Source organism: Sorghum bicolor, chromosome 2 (genome assembly GCF_000003195.3).
Source record: "Sorghum bicolor cultivar BTx623 chromosome 2, Sorghum_bicolor_NCBIv3, whole genome shotgun sequence".
In the NCBI taxonomy this organism is placed as follows: Eukaryota; Viridiplantae; Streptophyta; class Magnoliopsida; order Poales; family Poaceae; genus Sorghum; species Sorghum bicolor.
In genome coordinates this window covers 14,216,581-14,230,926 of record NC_012871.2, presented here as the reverse complement: position 1 = coordinate 14,230,926, position 14,346 = coordinate 14,216,581, and the positions used below count along the sequence as shown (strand labels likewise).

At 41.9% G+C, this 14,346-nt stretch overlaps 1 protein-coding gene and 1 long non-coding RNA gene across 2 annotated transcripts; one reads left to right on the top strand and one right to left on the bottom strand.

Moving 5' to 3' along the window:
• Positions 1,525-3,466, bottom strand: LOC8057333 (sulfite exporter TauE/SafE family protein 2). Its single transcript, XM_002459707.2, has 4 exons — positions 2,749-3,466; positions 2,428-2,550; positions 2,188-2,337; positions 1,525-2,069 (listed from the first exon to the last, which is right to left on the bottom strand). The coding sequence occupies exons 1-4, from the start codon at positions 3,463-3,465 to the stop codon at positions 1,761-1,763; spliced, it is 1,299 nt and encodes a 432-aa protein (XP_002459752.1). The 5' UTR covers position 3,466; the 3' UTR covers positions 1,525-1,760.
• LOC110432977 lies at positions 9,934-12,827 on the top strand. The gene is made up of 3 exons (XR_002450320.1): positions 9,934-9,986; positions 10,671-10,837; positions 12,428-12,827. It is a non-coding gene; the product is annotated as an uncharacterized LOC110432977 (long non-coding RNA).

The window sequence follows — 14,346 nt, the reverse complement described above, 5'->3', positions numbered from 1 at the left end:
TTTTCCAAAACAAACTAAACTTTAGTTGAATTTGCGCCACGCTCGAATTCATCATGCAACCGCCTCCTCCCATTTCTACTCTCTAACTACAACTAAAAATAAAACCCTAACTCTCCCTCATCCCTTTCAAAGGCATATTTCATAAATAATATGGTGCACTTTATTTTACTTTAGATGCATGGGTGCCTGAAGTTGTTTGGCTTTTATTTGAAGTTTTGGTCATAGTTAGAAGTTTTTTTGGTCTTGTTTAGAGTTTAGCCTCTTCTCTGTCTCTAAAAAAAAGAAAAAAAAATCCTTTTCCACTTGTAACTAGGCAAATTAGCCCCACAGCAAGCCTAACTCGGACTCCACCCCCTTCTTTTCCTTTCTGGCCCACTATGCGGCTCCTTTCCGCAGCTCAGCCTAGTCTCTTTCCCGTTTTTTAGTAATGGTGATCAATTATGTTCTATCTCGCTTTTTTAACCTAATATAACAATCTAATTCATTTTGTGCAATAATTTATAGATTAATTAGGTAATACATAATTAATAGAGGCGGACAAAAATAATTTATAAGTTAAATCTAACATGACATCATAAAATATTTATATCTTTGAGCCAGGGTATTTAATGTTTTGTTGTACTCATCATGTCATGCATCTTTAAATTTGCAAAAATATCTTAACACTCTCTTTGGACTGACTCTCATGAAAAAACATGACCACCTCCCTCCCTTCCCTACAATGGGCCACGACATGTGAACCAATAGCATTTGCGTCTACCTCCCCACCTCCTCTTCTTCCCTCTCACTGCTGATGGGCCCCGCTTATTACCCCCAAAAGTAAAAACTATAGTTGTTGTCTATTCAGCACGTGGATGTTGTGCAGATCGCTCCGACACCCGGGCTCCTCCCTCGTAACGTGCCTAGGCGCCCGCACTCACTCGTGCACTGGCGACGACAGCGGCGCCCCAGTGGCCGCGCCCTAGGGGCGTGGCATTCAATCACTAGGGGAGCTAGGGGCATTGTCTTACACGCCCTCTCTCCTATGAGCATTAATGTTTCGTTTTTTTGGGGAAAAAGGCAACCAAGGCATTCACGAGGCGCTAGGGGTGTGGCATTCAATCACTAATCGCGGAGGGTGTACGGGGCATGGTGCGGTGTGCGTTGAAGCCCATCAGTGGGATGATCCAAAGAATTGTGGACGTCAGATCGAGTTCTTCTAGGAAGGGTTATAAGCTATTAGTTTTTATGAAGTTGTATTCTTGGTACAACAATCCTCGGTGCATAATGTGTGGGTTATTTTAGCGGGAGAAATAAGTGTAGAGTGTACCAAGCTTTATTTGAATTCATGTGTTTTTTTGAGAAAAGATGTGACTTGGTGCGGACGTGTCGGGTCAGGCAGTAGTACTCCAGCATGTCGTGATGGGCCGCACCACCTGGTGGGATGGGCTCGGCAATCGACATATTTGAATATTTCAAGCGATAAAACAAACATGGACCGGACCAGAGTCAGCCCAAAAACAATTCAAATTTTATAATCAGAATTCAGAGCTGCTAACCAGTCAATGACACCATCTCATAGCAAGATCCAAATGCTAGAAATTTGGGTGCGGATACACATTTGTTTCACCCAAAACTCAAGTCAAGTACTGCAGATAACAAGTGCATATATATATAGTAACTCCACAGATCCTTGGCAAGCACACTACATCGGTCTGAATTTCAGCAGATTATTTTGGCAAATTAAATGAAACTCTGAAATCACATAGCAACGACGTTCTTCAGCAGGGCATCTTGAATCCCATGTACTGCCCGCTCATGTACTCCTCCCAGACACGGGCAGCTCCGGAGCAGGCGATGACAAGGGCGCTGACGGCCAAGACGCCGGCCACCATGAACACGATCAGCGAAGCCCTGCCGGACCTCCTTACGGCGCCCTGTATTCCGACCAGCCCGACGATGGAAGCGACGAAGCAAGTGGCCGCGTAGAGCACGGCGCTGGCGATCCCGTCGACGCCCAGGATGATGAACTGGACCATGGACATGGAGGCGCAGAAGAGCACCATGAACATGGTCGTCGCCGACGCCGTCTGAACAAAACTCACAATTCAGACTTCAGAATTATAAGAATTCAGAAATGGACTGTCACCCCCGATTTATTGGCCTTTAGGAGTCCAGGAGGCAGACATGGGACTGTTTGGATCTTACTGTTGGGGGAACTCCAATTTGGAGGAGGACAGGGTTGAGAAGCAGGCCTCCTCCGATGCCGAAGAGGCCGCTCATGACGCCGGTCAGCAGAGCAGCCACCGGGAAGACGTATGCCGGCAACGCATCCAGCTTGCGCTTTGCCGAGATCACCTGCATCATTCGTCATCAAACACAATTCGTCATTGGTGCCTGATTTTGTTTGCTCTATGCCTCTATGGTACGGTTCTGCCTCTGCGGTACCTGGCCGTGCGCCTGTGATTTTCTTTTCTGCCCAATGCACGCTGTGAAAGCCACGGCGACAGGGACCTGAGCTACGGTGATGAGCCAGTATACAGTTCCACACGGCTCTATGTCAAAAACTCCCTGAGAAGAAGCAAAACAACACATGTTTCTCCTCTCAATCAGTTTGTAAAAATTTTCATTCCACTTACTAGAACTAAGGATTCAACAAATGACAGCAAAGTCCGAAATTCATCAGTGTCAGCTCAATTAATAAATCATATTAAAATGAATTAAGGTTTCAATTAAGGGGCAGGGGATCTCATTTCTCATTTCTCATACCTTGGCGCCCTCACCTCCAATGAACAAGTGCATGACGAAGAAGCAGAGCCAGACCGTGACAAGCACCGCCAAGTCCACCCACTGACACCGGTGGCCGCCACTCACGTTCCGTCCAAGAAGCGCCTCCTCCGCCGCAGCCGTCTCGGCGCCTGCGGCGTCCGGTATCCTCCCCAGCTCCGCCGTCTCGGCTCGCCACCGCCTCACGCCGGCGCCGTACGTCTTGAACGTGGCGAAGGCGAGGAACAGCGAGAAGAGCGCGGTGATGAGCCACTCCGGGAACACCACGTTGCACACCACCCCGACGCTGACGCCCAGCAGCAGGCACGGCTGCGACACCACGGCGATGTCGTAGTCGATCAGCGGCTGCTGTCCCTGTCCCTGTCCCTGGCCGGAGCCGGAGCCGCCGCCGCGGAGGAAGAGGGTGTAGAGCACGTTGGACAGCGTGCCCCCCGTCACCATGAACGTGGACAGCGCGGTCGCCGTCTTGAGGCTCAGCCCCGCCACGATGCTGAGGATCGGGACGTACAGCGAGCCGCCCCCGACGCCGCCGGCGCTGGAGACGGCGGCGGCCAGGAAGGAGAGGATGCACGCAAGAATGGTGCCGAGGTTGCTCTGCAAGAAAGACTCCATCTCCTTTGAGCTGATCCATTGAGAAAGCTGGCCAACTGTTGAGTTCGCCGCTAGAGCAGGGAAGATCAGGAGCTGCGAGGAATTCATCCTGTCCGTGTTCTGGAGCGACTTGTGAGGATGTACAATACTATTGTCAACTTTGTGTGTGCCAATGGAGGACGAAGCAAATTGGCAGGAGTTGAATGTACAATAAGATCCACTTGATGCTTGCGACGTAGATGCTTCAATTTTCTATCTGTTAGTTTAGATGTTTCTCCTTCTGGAGGCAGAAACAAACAGTTGTATATGATGTTAATTAACAGCTTTGTGTTTGGTCAACTATGTGTTTACACGAGTTGTAGCCACGAGGGTCTTAGTTTTTTTCTTAAAAAAATACAGAATGGTGACACATAATCTATTATCCTACTATTTGACCAACAAAAAAAACCTCCACGTTAAGTTAAGTATCAAGGCACAGAAATAACCACCTTAATTAGAGAAAATAAAACTATAGTACCAAATATGCTGATAAAATAATCACAAATTTAATTACACAAAATTAACTTAAAAGTGCACTTATATCTATTTCTCTATTACTCCCATTATCAAGTGTTGTTATTATCGTCCGCGGGCTAATTAACAAAATAAGTGAAGTAGCGACAGAGTAACCGAGCACGCGAATCATGTTCAATGACATATTAATTTAAAGAAAAACCTAAATCCTAACTTAGGTGACAACTATTGAATATATGGTCAAAAAAAACTACAAAGGACCCCTATTCACGTCTCTAAGGAGTCTTGATGTTGTTACGAGACCCAAACAGAGACGGTGACTCTGAGCACCCTGACATATTCCGGATGTCCACTTATTTCGATGATTTTCATTGATTTTGAACGAATTTTGATGTGGAACCATGTCATTGGTTAGATTATAAAATTATCTTTCCATCCATAGATATAACGTAAAAAATAGAGTTCGTATACAACCTGGGCATCTGTTTTTTGTGAGAGATAGAGTCAATCTTGATATGTTGGGCCTCCAACTCTAGTTTTCCATCTCTTTTTTGTGATAACACAATACGACACAGACACTCACAACACACACACTACCCCCTATTAATGCACGCACATAAACTATACTCCTATAAGCATCTTTAAAGATTGAGCCAGCAAATTCTTAAGATTTATGAAGCCACCACAGGCTCCTTGCTCTTAACATGAATGACGCCTATTACTAAAAGCATATAACACCATTAAATCCTAGAATATTCACTCTCGTGGGGAGTGGAATGCAGGACTTGAGGTTTCACTGAGGCTTTTGCACTAGACTAGTGGGAAGATTTCATGATTGCTTAATCAAGTTGTTGGCTAAAATCTTGACTTTATCCTTTCTCCCTTTGGTTTTCCTTTTTGATGATTTTTAGTGTCATTTCGGGTGATTTTTCAATCTAGTAGTATGGCTGTGTTGCAACCTTGATTTTGTAGTGTTATATATAGCATTCTTGGAACTTGTTAAAACCATTGTTTTAAACATATAACTCTCATCTCACAAGTTCCCCTTCCCAAAACTCTCCTTCTGAAGCCTCTTTTGGTAATTTTCTCTGAAATCTTTGATCCTAAGTTTTTGGATTGTTCATGATTGATCTTCAAGTGCTATGACCCCTTAGGAACTTATCTAGTCACTGGTGTTTAACTCATTTTCCATGAACATATAGAAATCATCTTTTGGATGATTTTTTGACAAAACCCCAATTGAGGGAGGGATTGTGAAATTCCTGTTCAAGTTTTGATCTTTTTGGGTTGTTCTCTTGGGGGTAGATTATAAATGGGTTAGTCAACGTGTGTGCCAAGTTTCAAAATTTTAGGAGCTCATTTGAATTTATTTCAAATTTTTCTTGAAGAAGATTTAGTTGAAAACAATAGAAACCAGTCGAGGCCAGTTTCACAAACCAGCCTAGGCCGGTTTTTCAACTTACTCTGATTGAGATGTTTTTTTGCTGGAGACCTTCTATACAGTATTGTGAACTTCTCCACAAAATTTCATGACTATTTGAGGTGGTTTGATCAGTTTTTGAATTTTTTTTCTTCTGTGAACTGTGTTCTAAAGAACTGGCTTAGGCCAGTTTTGGAAACTAGCAAAAGCTGGTTTTTGCTGCTGGTTTTCGTGTTCACTCGTTTTGATCTCCGCTTTCTTCATTATATTCCCAATATAGTTTCTAGGTTCGTTATGACTATGTGATCTTGACTAGCATTACTTGAGAGAACTATGGATTGTATTTGGGATATTGCTAGACCAAGTTTTTGCTAAAAATTTGAATCGGCTCCCATTCGCACCACCCCCCCTAATCACCGTTCTGGTCCTTTGGTCTTCAATTATTTTGAAGTGCATACATCAACCAAAAGATCTGCAAGATAAATTTAAGAATCTAGAGATTAAATTCTCTAAGAAAGGGAATGGAGAGAGGAAGTGAGGGGAAGATGCACTACTATAGTACTTTAATGGAGGACAGCGTTTTGGATTAACCGAGGCAGGTAACACAACGGATAAAAAAGAGAAATGAATGTGTTTACACCCTTTACTAGATGAGAAGAATTGAATGTAGATTGCCTATCTTAATTGTTAAACTTATCTAGATGGGTTGTTTATTTGGGCTCTAGAGAAGGTCACTATTGTATGCACTACCAAAATGATGGACTTCCCCTAGTAAGTAGTAATAAAACACTACTACTAGTCATAGCATATAGAAATCTCACTAGGAGACATTTAGTAGAGAAAATTTATACAAAATTTTGAATGCTAAAACACTAGGAGAAGCTCACATCACTAGGAGAAGTTTTTAAAATTTTAGTTGTGACGACAAGTGTACGTTTTGTGAAGATAAATTGCAAACCACATGTATGCCAATTGTATCTTTTTTTTGTTTTTTATAGATGCAAATTTTATTTCCTTCTATGTAAAAATCTTAACTTGTTGATATATTCCTTGTTATTTCTCCGTCATTTATTTTTTTATTTATAGACATGTGCATACCGTATATGCATTTGTATTAGTAGTTATAAAAGATTTCATAGTGGAGAGAAAAGAAAACAGTGTTGCAACCTTTCGTGGGAGAAGCCGCGAGGACGCTCTAGCCGTGCTGCCGTGGCGCTGAGGCCCAGTTGGGGAGGGGGCCGGGTTGCACCAGCCCAGTTGGGGAGCGGTCCGTGTTGCACCAAGAGCCGAAGACTAAGCAAGATTGGGCCTCATGTGAAATTCTTTGACATCAATAGCAGTTTGGTTTTCTGTTGAGAATGCAATTGCGTGGGCTCTAACATGGACTGACTCTCCACTTGCGGCGTTGCATTTTGGTCCGTTTAGCAGAGCACTGGCTCTTACCTATCTAAACACATGCACGGTTCACATGAGCTCTTTTTCTTACCTCTCTCCTTCTCTCACAGAGTTATAACATAGGATGAAAGTCAGTGGCTAATACAAATCATACTAATAATTATTTGGCAGGTTCTGGAACTGAGTACAACTACCAGGGAGATGGTTGGGAGGATTAGAGGTCTTGTCCTACGCTCAAGCTTGGTTCGAAAGATGGAGTCTACGCCTGCTGCCGTTCTACTTGATGTTGATGTTGTTCTAGATGCTAAGTGCTTTTGAGTGATTCCGCCAAGTGGTGATGTAATAATGAGTAAATTTTGCCAGGTGAAATAAAAAAAACTAGCTCCATCAACTGTGTGAGAGAAGAAGAAAAGAGAGAGAAAAAACTCATGTGAACAGTACGTGAACAGTTAATTCGTTAGATAAGCTAGAGCCGATGCAAACTCTCCCAAACGGAACTCATCCCTTCTTTCTCTTTTAACCCGTTTTTTTCTTTCTTTCGTCGAAAGACGACTGTTGTTTTTAGACCCAGCAGGAGATATCAGAATATGAAGGAGTACCTATCCTGTAGATCGATTCTACCTAGGCAATAATAGGGAAGTTGTTTTCCCTTCCATTCCTTGGTGTGAATTACCCCCATTTTACATGAGCTAGGTCTTTTTTCCCCTACATAGATCAGGGATGTCGCTAACAATTGTAAATATATCAATGCTAATACAAAGTCATCTCATACAAGTCCGTATGTATAATTCATCAAAAAAAAGTCGGTATGTATTGAATTTACTGGTGTAGGCTACTAGGCTGGTAGGCATGTTACCAGCTACAATCGCTGACGACCTAAGATATTTTGTTATTAGCTGATTTAGACTAAAGTTATACTTGTACGTGCTTATGCCCCCCCCCCCCCCCCAATCAATTCGGTCAAGGGTTCGGAAAATAAAAGAAATAGCAAGACAACTTCACAGGAATAAATAAATACAAGAAAAAGAGAAACGTCCAAGAGTGGTTGCTTATCTAAACTATAACTATCCAAGAATGGCCCCTCCATAATTAGCCCTTGAAAATTATATCATATATTACATGTTATATAATTCTACAACTTTGATTAGCTAGCATGATGCACGTACATCGGTACATGTTAGATTGTTGTTCTAACCTGGTTATTTTAGCTATAGACTTTAAAAAGACAATAGTTGTGGATTGTAAAAGAATGTACCTCAAAAGTAGGGTCTTGTTTAGATGCAAAAAGTTTTTGGATTTTGACACTGTAGCATTTTCGTCTTTATTTGACAAACATTGTCTAATTATGGAGTAATTAGGCTTAAAAGATTCGTCTCGTGATTTACAGATAAACTGTGTAATTAGTTATTCTTTTTAACTATATTTAATACTTCATGCATGTGCCGCAAGATTCGATGTGACGGAGAATCTTGTAAAGTTTTGGGTTTTTGGGTGTATCTAAACAAGGCCTAGCTTAACCTGGATTCTAGGGTTATTATTGAATTGTTTTAGGGACCACCCTATTAGTGGTGCATTGTTGTAGGGACCACCTGGCGTTATATGTAACGATTCAAGTCACGGTCCCTAAAAAGGTGTGCGGGAGACTAGCTTCTTACATTATTACTTTGGATCACGTTTTTCTAGCCTCTATATGCTCAGCAGCTACTATCCTAGCCATCTAAACAACCTTGAGATATGTGCAGCAGGAGAAAGAGTGCAAAACATTACGAAAGAAAATGCTGAACACATGAGAGAGTGTGCTGGAGTGTGAATCTTAAAGCACTTTTGGATGGTAGGAGATAAGCACCACCGCGCGGCCACATGCTACGATATATTATCGATTACTTTGTGTGGATCTATAACATCTCTCTCTTTGAGAGTCCGCAATAGTACTAGCTATATAGTTAGCTGACGTGGAGGTGAGAGATAAAAACAAAGAATATTTTATTCATTATTGTATTATTGGGTTCATATATTCCTCTCACATGTTCTTGAACTATGTAAAATAGATTAGTTATTTGTTCGTCGCTGGTGACTACTCTCTCCTACTTTTTTTCCTGTAACTTCAAATCTAGCTAGCCAAATAGCTAACCATTGAGGATGGTAGGGCGTTCAAAATGGCGCTAGCTACGTAACTAGCCAATGTGGGTGTGAGAAACAAAAGCAAAGACTATATATATATATACTATTAGAAGCTTAGGGCTTCCAATAAATATAGGAAGCCCTGGTCCAACCTTGAACCACCTGGTTTCACCGAACCAGTACCCTGGACAATCTAAGATTAGGCGCATCCCCCTCCCTGACGCAAGAGGTGGGACCTACTAGCCCACCGGATTCAAATCAGGCAGCCAACCTCTCTCTCTCTCTCACGACGGAATTGGCCAGATTAAAAATAAAAAAAATCCCCCCTCTCTCATGTCTCGATACGCCCGACGGCCTTCCCGGCTCCTCCGTCCGGCGGCGCCCTCGCCACCTCACCCACCAGCTCGCCGGAGATCACGAGAGGGGCCAGGCCCTGCCCGCGCTCCTCGACGCCGCTCGCCCGCCTGCCCGCCCGCCATGGGGGACGCCGCCTCCGGCCGCGGCCACGTCGTCTACCCTCCCCGCTGCGCCGAGGACATCTTCGAGGACTACCGCGCCCGCCGCTCCGCAATCCTCTCTCCCCCTTCTGCTACCCTGAACCCTAATAACCCACTTGGAAGCTCGAACCCCAACCTCACCCGATTGCTCCCTCCTTTCGTTCGCAGAGGTCGAGGTCTTCTACGCGCAATGCGATCCAGGTGAGATGGCCCTACAGATGCAGGCCCCGTCGTCTCTCCTGCACACGCCAGCGCCGGCGCCGGCGCTGCTCCGGTCCTCGTTCTCGTCTTCCCTGTGGTGGCGGCGGTGATTTTCCTAGGATCAGTGCCTCATGTCCCAGATCTGAGATGGCTTGGATCCGGGATGGGAGGAGGGGCAGGGTGTCCGTCGGAGGCGCCCCAGGAGCAACGGCGGTGGCGGCGGAGGCGGGGCCTAGGGACTCACCGTGCTCTGAGCAGCGGCACAGTGAGCGCCTCATGCTCAAAGGCGAGGGTGGCGGCACCGGCCACGACGACATCCCAAATGGATGGCGTCGCCGAAGAGGTGGTGCGGCTTCCTCTGCCCCTAGGCAGCTTCCCCTTCACAGAGGTGGACGCGGTGGCTCCCACATCGTGATGCCTTGCCATCGTCGCTTGTTTTGCCACTGAAGGCGTTGCGTCGTTGACACGGAGCTCTCGTGGTGGTGAGCAGGTTTTATATGCTTGTGCGTATAAGTTTTTATGTTTCTATTCATAAGTTTTTATGTATGGTTAGATTGTAACTTTTCTATGCTTGTAAGAACATGGTTCTATGCATTTGATTCTAGTTGATTTACTTTACTCAATTCTCTTTTCTTTTTGATGTGATGGTTCTACAATCCGTTCCATTGATGCCGAATTTTCTGTTTGTCTACAAATACAATTTGTGAAATTAGATTGTTTGCAGGAATACCATCCACTAGTTATTTTTTTTTGTTTTCCTTTGGATACTATGCTTGTATGTATACCTTTCTACGCATGCTTAACAATGTTTTGAGATCTAATTAGAAAAAAATATGTGTATGCATGAATTTCTACTCGATTATTGGATGTTGTGATTTTAATTGACATTTTGATTCACCTATTACAGTCAGCGAATGTGAAGTTATTACCAGAACTGCAGAGCACCATCTATAAGATAACCTTAGTGCTACGTTAAAAATCTTTTACTTGATCCATAGATTTTTATGCATTCAGGTGAAAGAGGCCATCATCTTGTAGCAACCTTTTTACTACGTATTGTTAGTTATTCATGTTTTTATATATTGTTAAAACAAATTTCTATGTATTATCAGGGCATATTTCTTTACTTCTCAGAGTATATTTCTATACATTATTATTGGCTGCAGATGATGCAGGTGAAGGTCTCTATGCGACGAGCAGCGAGGCAATCAGGTCCAGGTGGCGATAGGCTCACGGGTCTGGGGTGACTCAATGCTCGAGTCTACCTAATACAGGTCCTCTCGGTGGTGGAGGGGTCGACGGCATTGAGGTGCTTGATATAGGTCGAACGTTGGTAATTCCTCGGTAAAAAATGACTTTTTAGTGAAATTGATTTTCTATGCATTGTTAATTTCTTGTATGCTCCTCCATGTTAATTTCTATGCTTCTTTGTGTGATGGATGATGTTAGTTGGAGAATGAGTTCGATGATGGATATGTTCAGAATTTTCATGCTTCGTGTGTACAAGTTTCTATGCACCATGTCTCATGTTTTTGTCTAGCCAGAGATACTATGTTAGGTTTTTGCACATTCATATACTGTAAATTTTGATTGGTTTTTGTAGATTTGAAACACGGCACATATCAGTTAGTGTGCTTGCAGCTCCTAGGCATGGATTAGTCTGTAAGAACTCATATTTTGTGTGCTGCAGCCATACCTTCTACGACTGTTATCATTGCTTTTTATGAGTCTGCCTATTTATGATGTTCGTGGCAAGATGCTTCTCTATTGTGTACTCTCCAAATAGGGTGTTTATGAAGTTGACCTTGAATATTTATACTTCACTAAAATACAATGAGCATAGGGGATCCAGCCGCACCAAGATCGAAGAATGTTTTATGTTTTTATGATATGTTTAAACAATTTTTATGGAATATCTAAACACTCTTATATGAAGTTTGATAAATAATTATGATTCTTATGCATAGCAATTTTGATTTGACAATATGACTAGATGTAGTTTGATACTTGTATTAGTGGTCTGTTATAAAATTAAAATCTTAATCTTTTGTTCTATACTTGATGAGTTAGGTTTTTATGCGTCTAGTTCATGTGTGTGATATTTTTAGCTGGAGTTGCTCTTGGCCAAGTACCTAGTCCTTTGGTTACTTTGCTTGCATGTATAGTTTTCTATATATGGTGAACTGTGTTTTCAAACCTGATAAAAACTTGTATGTATGTTTCTATGCACCCACTTATCAATTTAGGGGAGCATTCTAGCCTTCTAGGCTTGCTCCTAGGCTCCTCTCATAATGGGATTTGGAGACACTAGTACCTTTTGTACTTTTGTTAGATGTACAATACTTTTTTGGATGCATAGAAAGTATTTGCATCAATAAGTTTTTGTCTAGCATTAATGAGTTTCTGTGCATACTAAAAATTTGGTACTACATCTTCCACTTTCTTGTGCCTATTTGCATTGATTCAAATTGCTTAGATGTGGATTACAGGGTTGCATTGGCTCGCTACCTGGTGGCCTAGCCAACTTTGGGATAGGGTTGTATGCGCTCGCTGGCGACATAGAGGCACTCAACATCCTCACCAATGAGCTTGTTGTCAACTAGGATCACATGATTGTGGGATGCTAATCCAAAGGAATAATAATAGTTTTTATGCTTGCAAATATAGATTTACATGCATGGTGAAACTATGATTTATACTTAGTTGCATAGGTTTCCACCCCCAACTGAATTCGAATTTCAAATTGTTGGAGCACACTTCTATGTATTGTTAACACTTTTTAACATGCATTGTTGGAGCAACTTTCTTGGCTTGCGGCGGTGGCGTAGTTTTACATATGTTGTATTTACATTCTTGAATGAGATGAGAAAAACTATTGATTTCTATGTAACCTTAGTTGGGTTTCAATATTTTTCATAACTAGGTTTCTATGCATGCTCAAAAGGATTCCTCTATTTGGTGTGAGGTCAATGGTGGCTCGTCATAGGACATGGCTTGCGACGTCCGCAACTTCCTTGGACTTGTGACAGTGGTGTAGTTTGATATTCGATATAGTTGTTAGGTTAATGTAAAAAGTTAGTTTTTCAGATGTTGTGGTTATATGCTTGGATGATATGAGTGAAACTATTGGTTTCTATGTAACCTTGGTTGGGTTTCAATATTTGGTTGACCTAGTGTCTATGCATATTATTAGTTGGGAACATTATGGATAGTTCACATTTAGTGTGTAGTGTTTTGTATGTTTCATTTCCCTAGAGGGAATTATGGTGTAAGGTTTCTATATATTGTTGATCTATTAAATAAACATATCCTGGTGCCAAGAATGATGTGGGTATGGGTAGTGACGGTGTTGGTTGTAATAGGCCCTGTAGCAGGGATGTTGTTACAGACAATTATGATTATGTTAGGTGTAATGTCCATCTTATGGAGAGGTTTTTACGCAGCAACAAAATTAATTTTTATTAATTCAACTACTAATTTATATGCAACGTGGCACTAAAAACCTTTATGCGCATCTTGACTATTAATTCTTTACACCTCCTCGGTCCTCACGTGTCAGCATTCAATTTTTGAAGAAAAGATCGTCTCTATGTGGAGATGTTTCTATACATTAACAAAATTAATTTATATTCATCCAACCACTAATTTCTATTCAACGTTGACGCAAAAAGCTTTCCTACATGTTTTGACAAGTGATTCTATATATTCAATCGGCTATTACATGTCATGATTCAAATTTCAAATTCTAAAAAACACAGTATCGTCTATGATCTATTCGTAGACGGATGCATAAAACTTTGTCTCATAGTGCACAAAATTATGAATTTTATTTTTTTTTTCAAAAATATATTCACAACGGATCTTGAATCGTGCACAAAAATATCAGGAGTTCAAAGGTGAAAACCGTTTTTTAATCAGATGTTTCGTTGAGAAATTATTGTGAAAAAATGAAAGAGATTAGAGTGGAGGCAAACATGCAGGCATGTTAGTATGTGTCAGTGTATGTCAGCTCCTGTCAGGTGTAACATGCAGATTGTAGAGAGGTTTTTATGTAGTAACGAAATGATTTTAATTTATACAACTACTAGATTTTATGCATTGTCATGATAAAAACCTTTTTAGGTAGCCTGACGTAGAATTTTAGTCATCCGAACGTTTTGGCCTCTAGGGGTCCGCACCTGCATGCGCGTCATCAGCTTCGTGGAAGCTGGGTGGAGTGGTTGACTGGCTGGGGCTTCCAATATCAAATTGTAGCCCTGGGCTCCCAATATACCAGCCCTATATATATACATATATATACACTATTAGATCCACATGTTTCTTTCTCAGATTCTTGGACTGTGTGAAATAGATCGTTATTTGTTCATCGCTAGTGACTACTCTCTCCTATATTTTTACTGTCCACATCATAATAGCTAGCCATTGGAGACGCCCTTAGAGCTAACGGATCTAACACTACTAGAAAAAATTAATTAATATTTCTAGAGGCAGATAATATTTCTTTGATAATCTCTACAAATCAGTTACAACCTAATGGCATCTTTAAAAATGAATTTTTAGAGATAGACAACTTAAAATGACCTTCTCTATAAAGTAACCGATTTATAGAGACGATCATTCTAACAATCTTAGCTTAGCAAATCAACCCATGACCCAATACCCCCGTAAATCAACCCATGGCCACAACCTTGATTACAAGGATCTCACTCTCTTTTCTCCCATGTTTCCTCCCAATCGCCTCCTCTCCAATTTGAAGGATTGAAATAGGTGAGGAGAGGGGGGTGATGTGAAGTGCTGATGGCTCCCAAAAACTAATTTACTCCTCTCTTCGAGCACTCACCA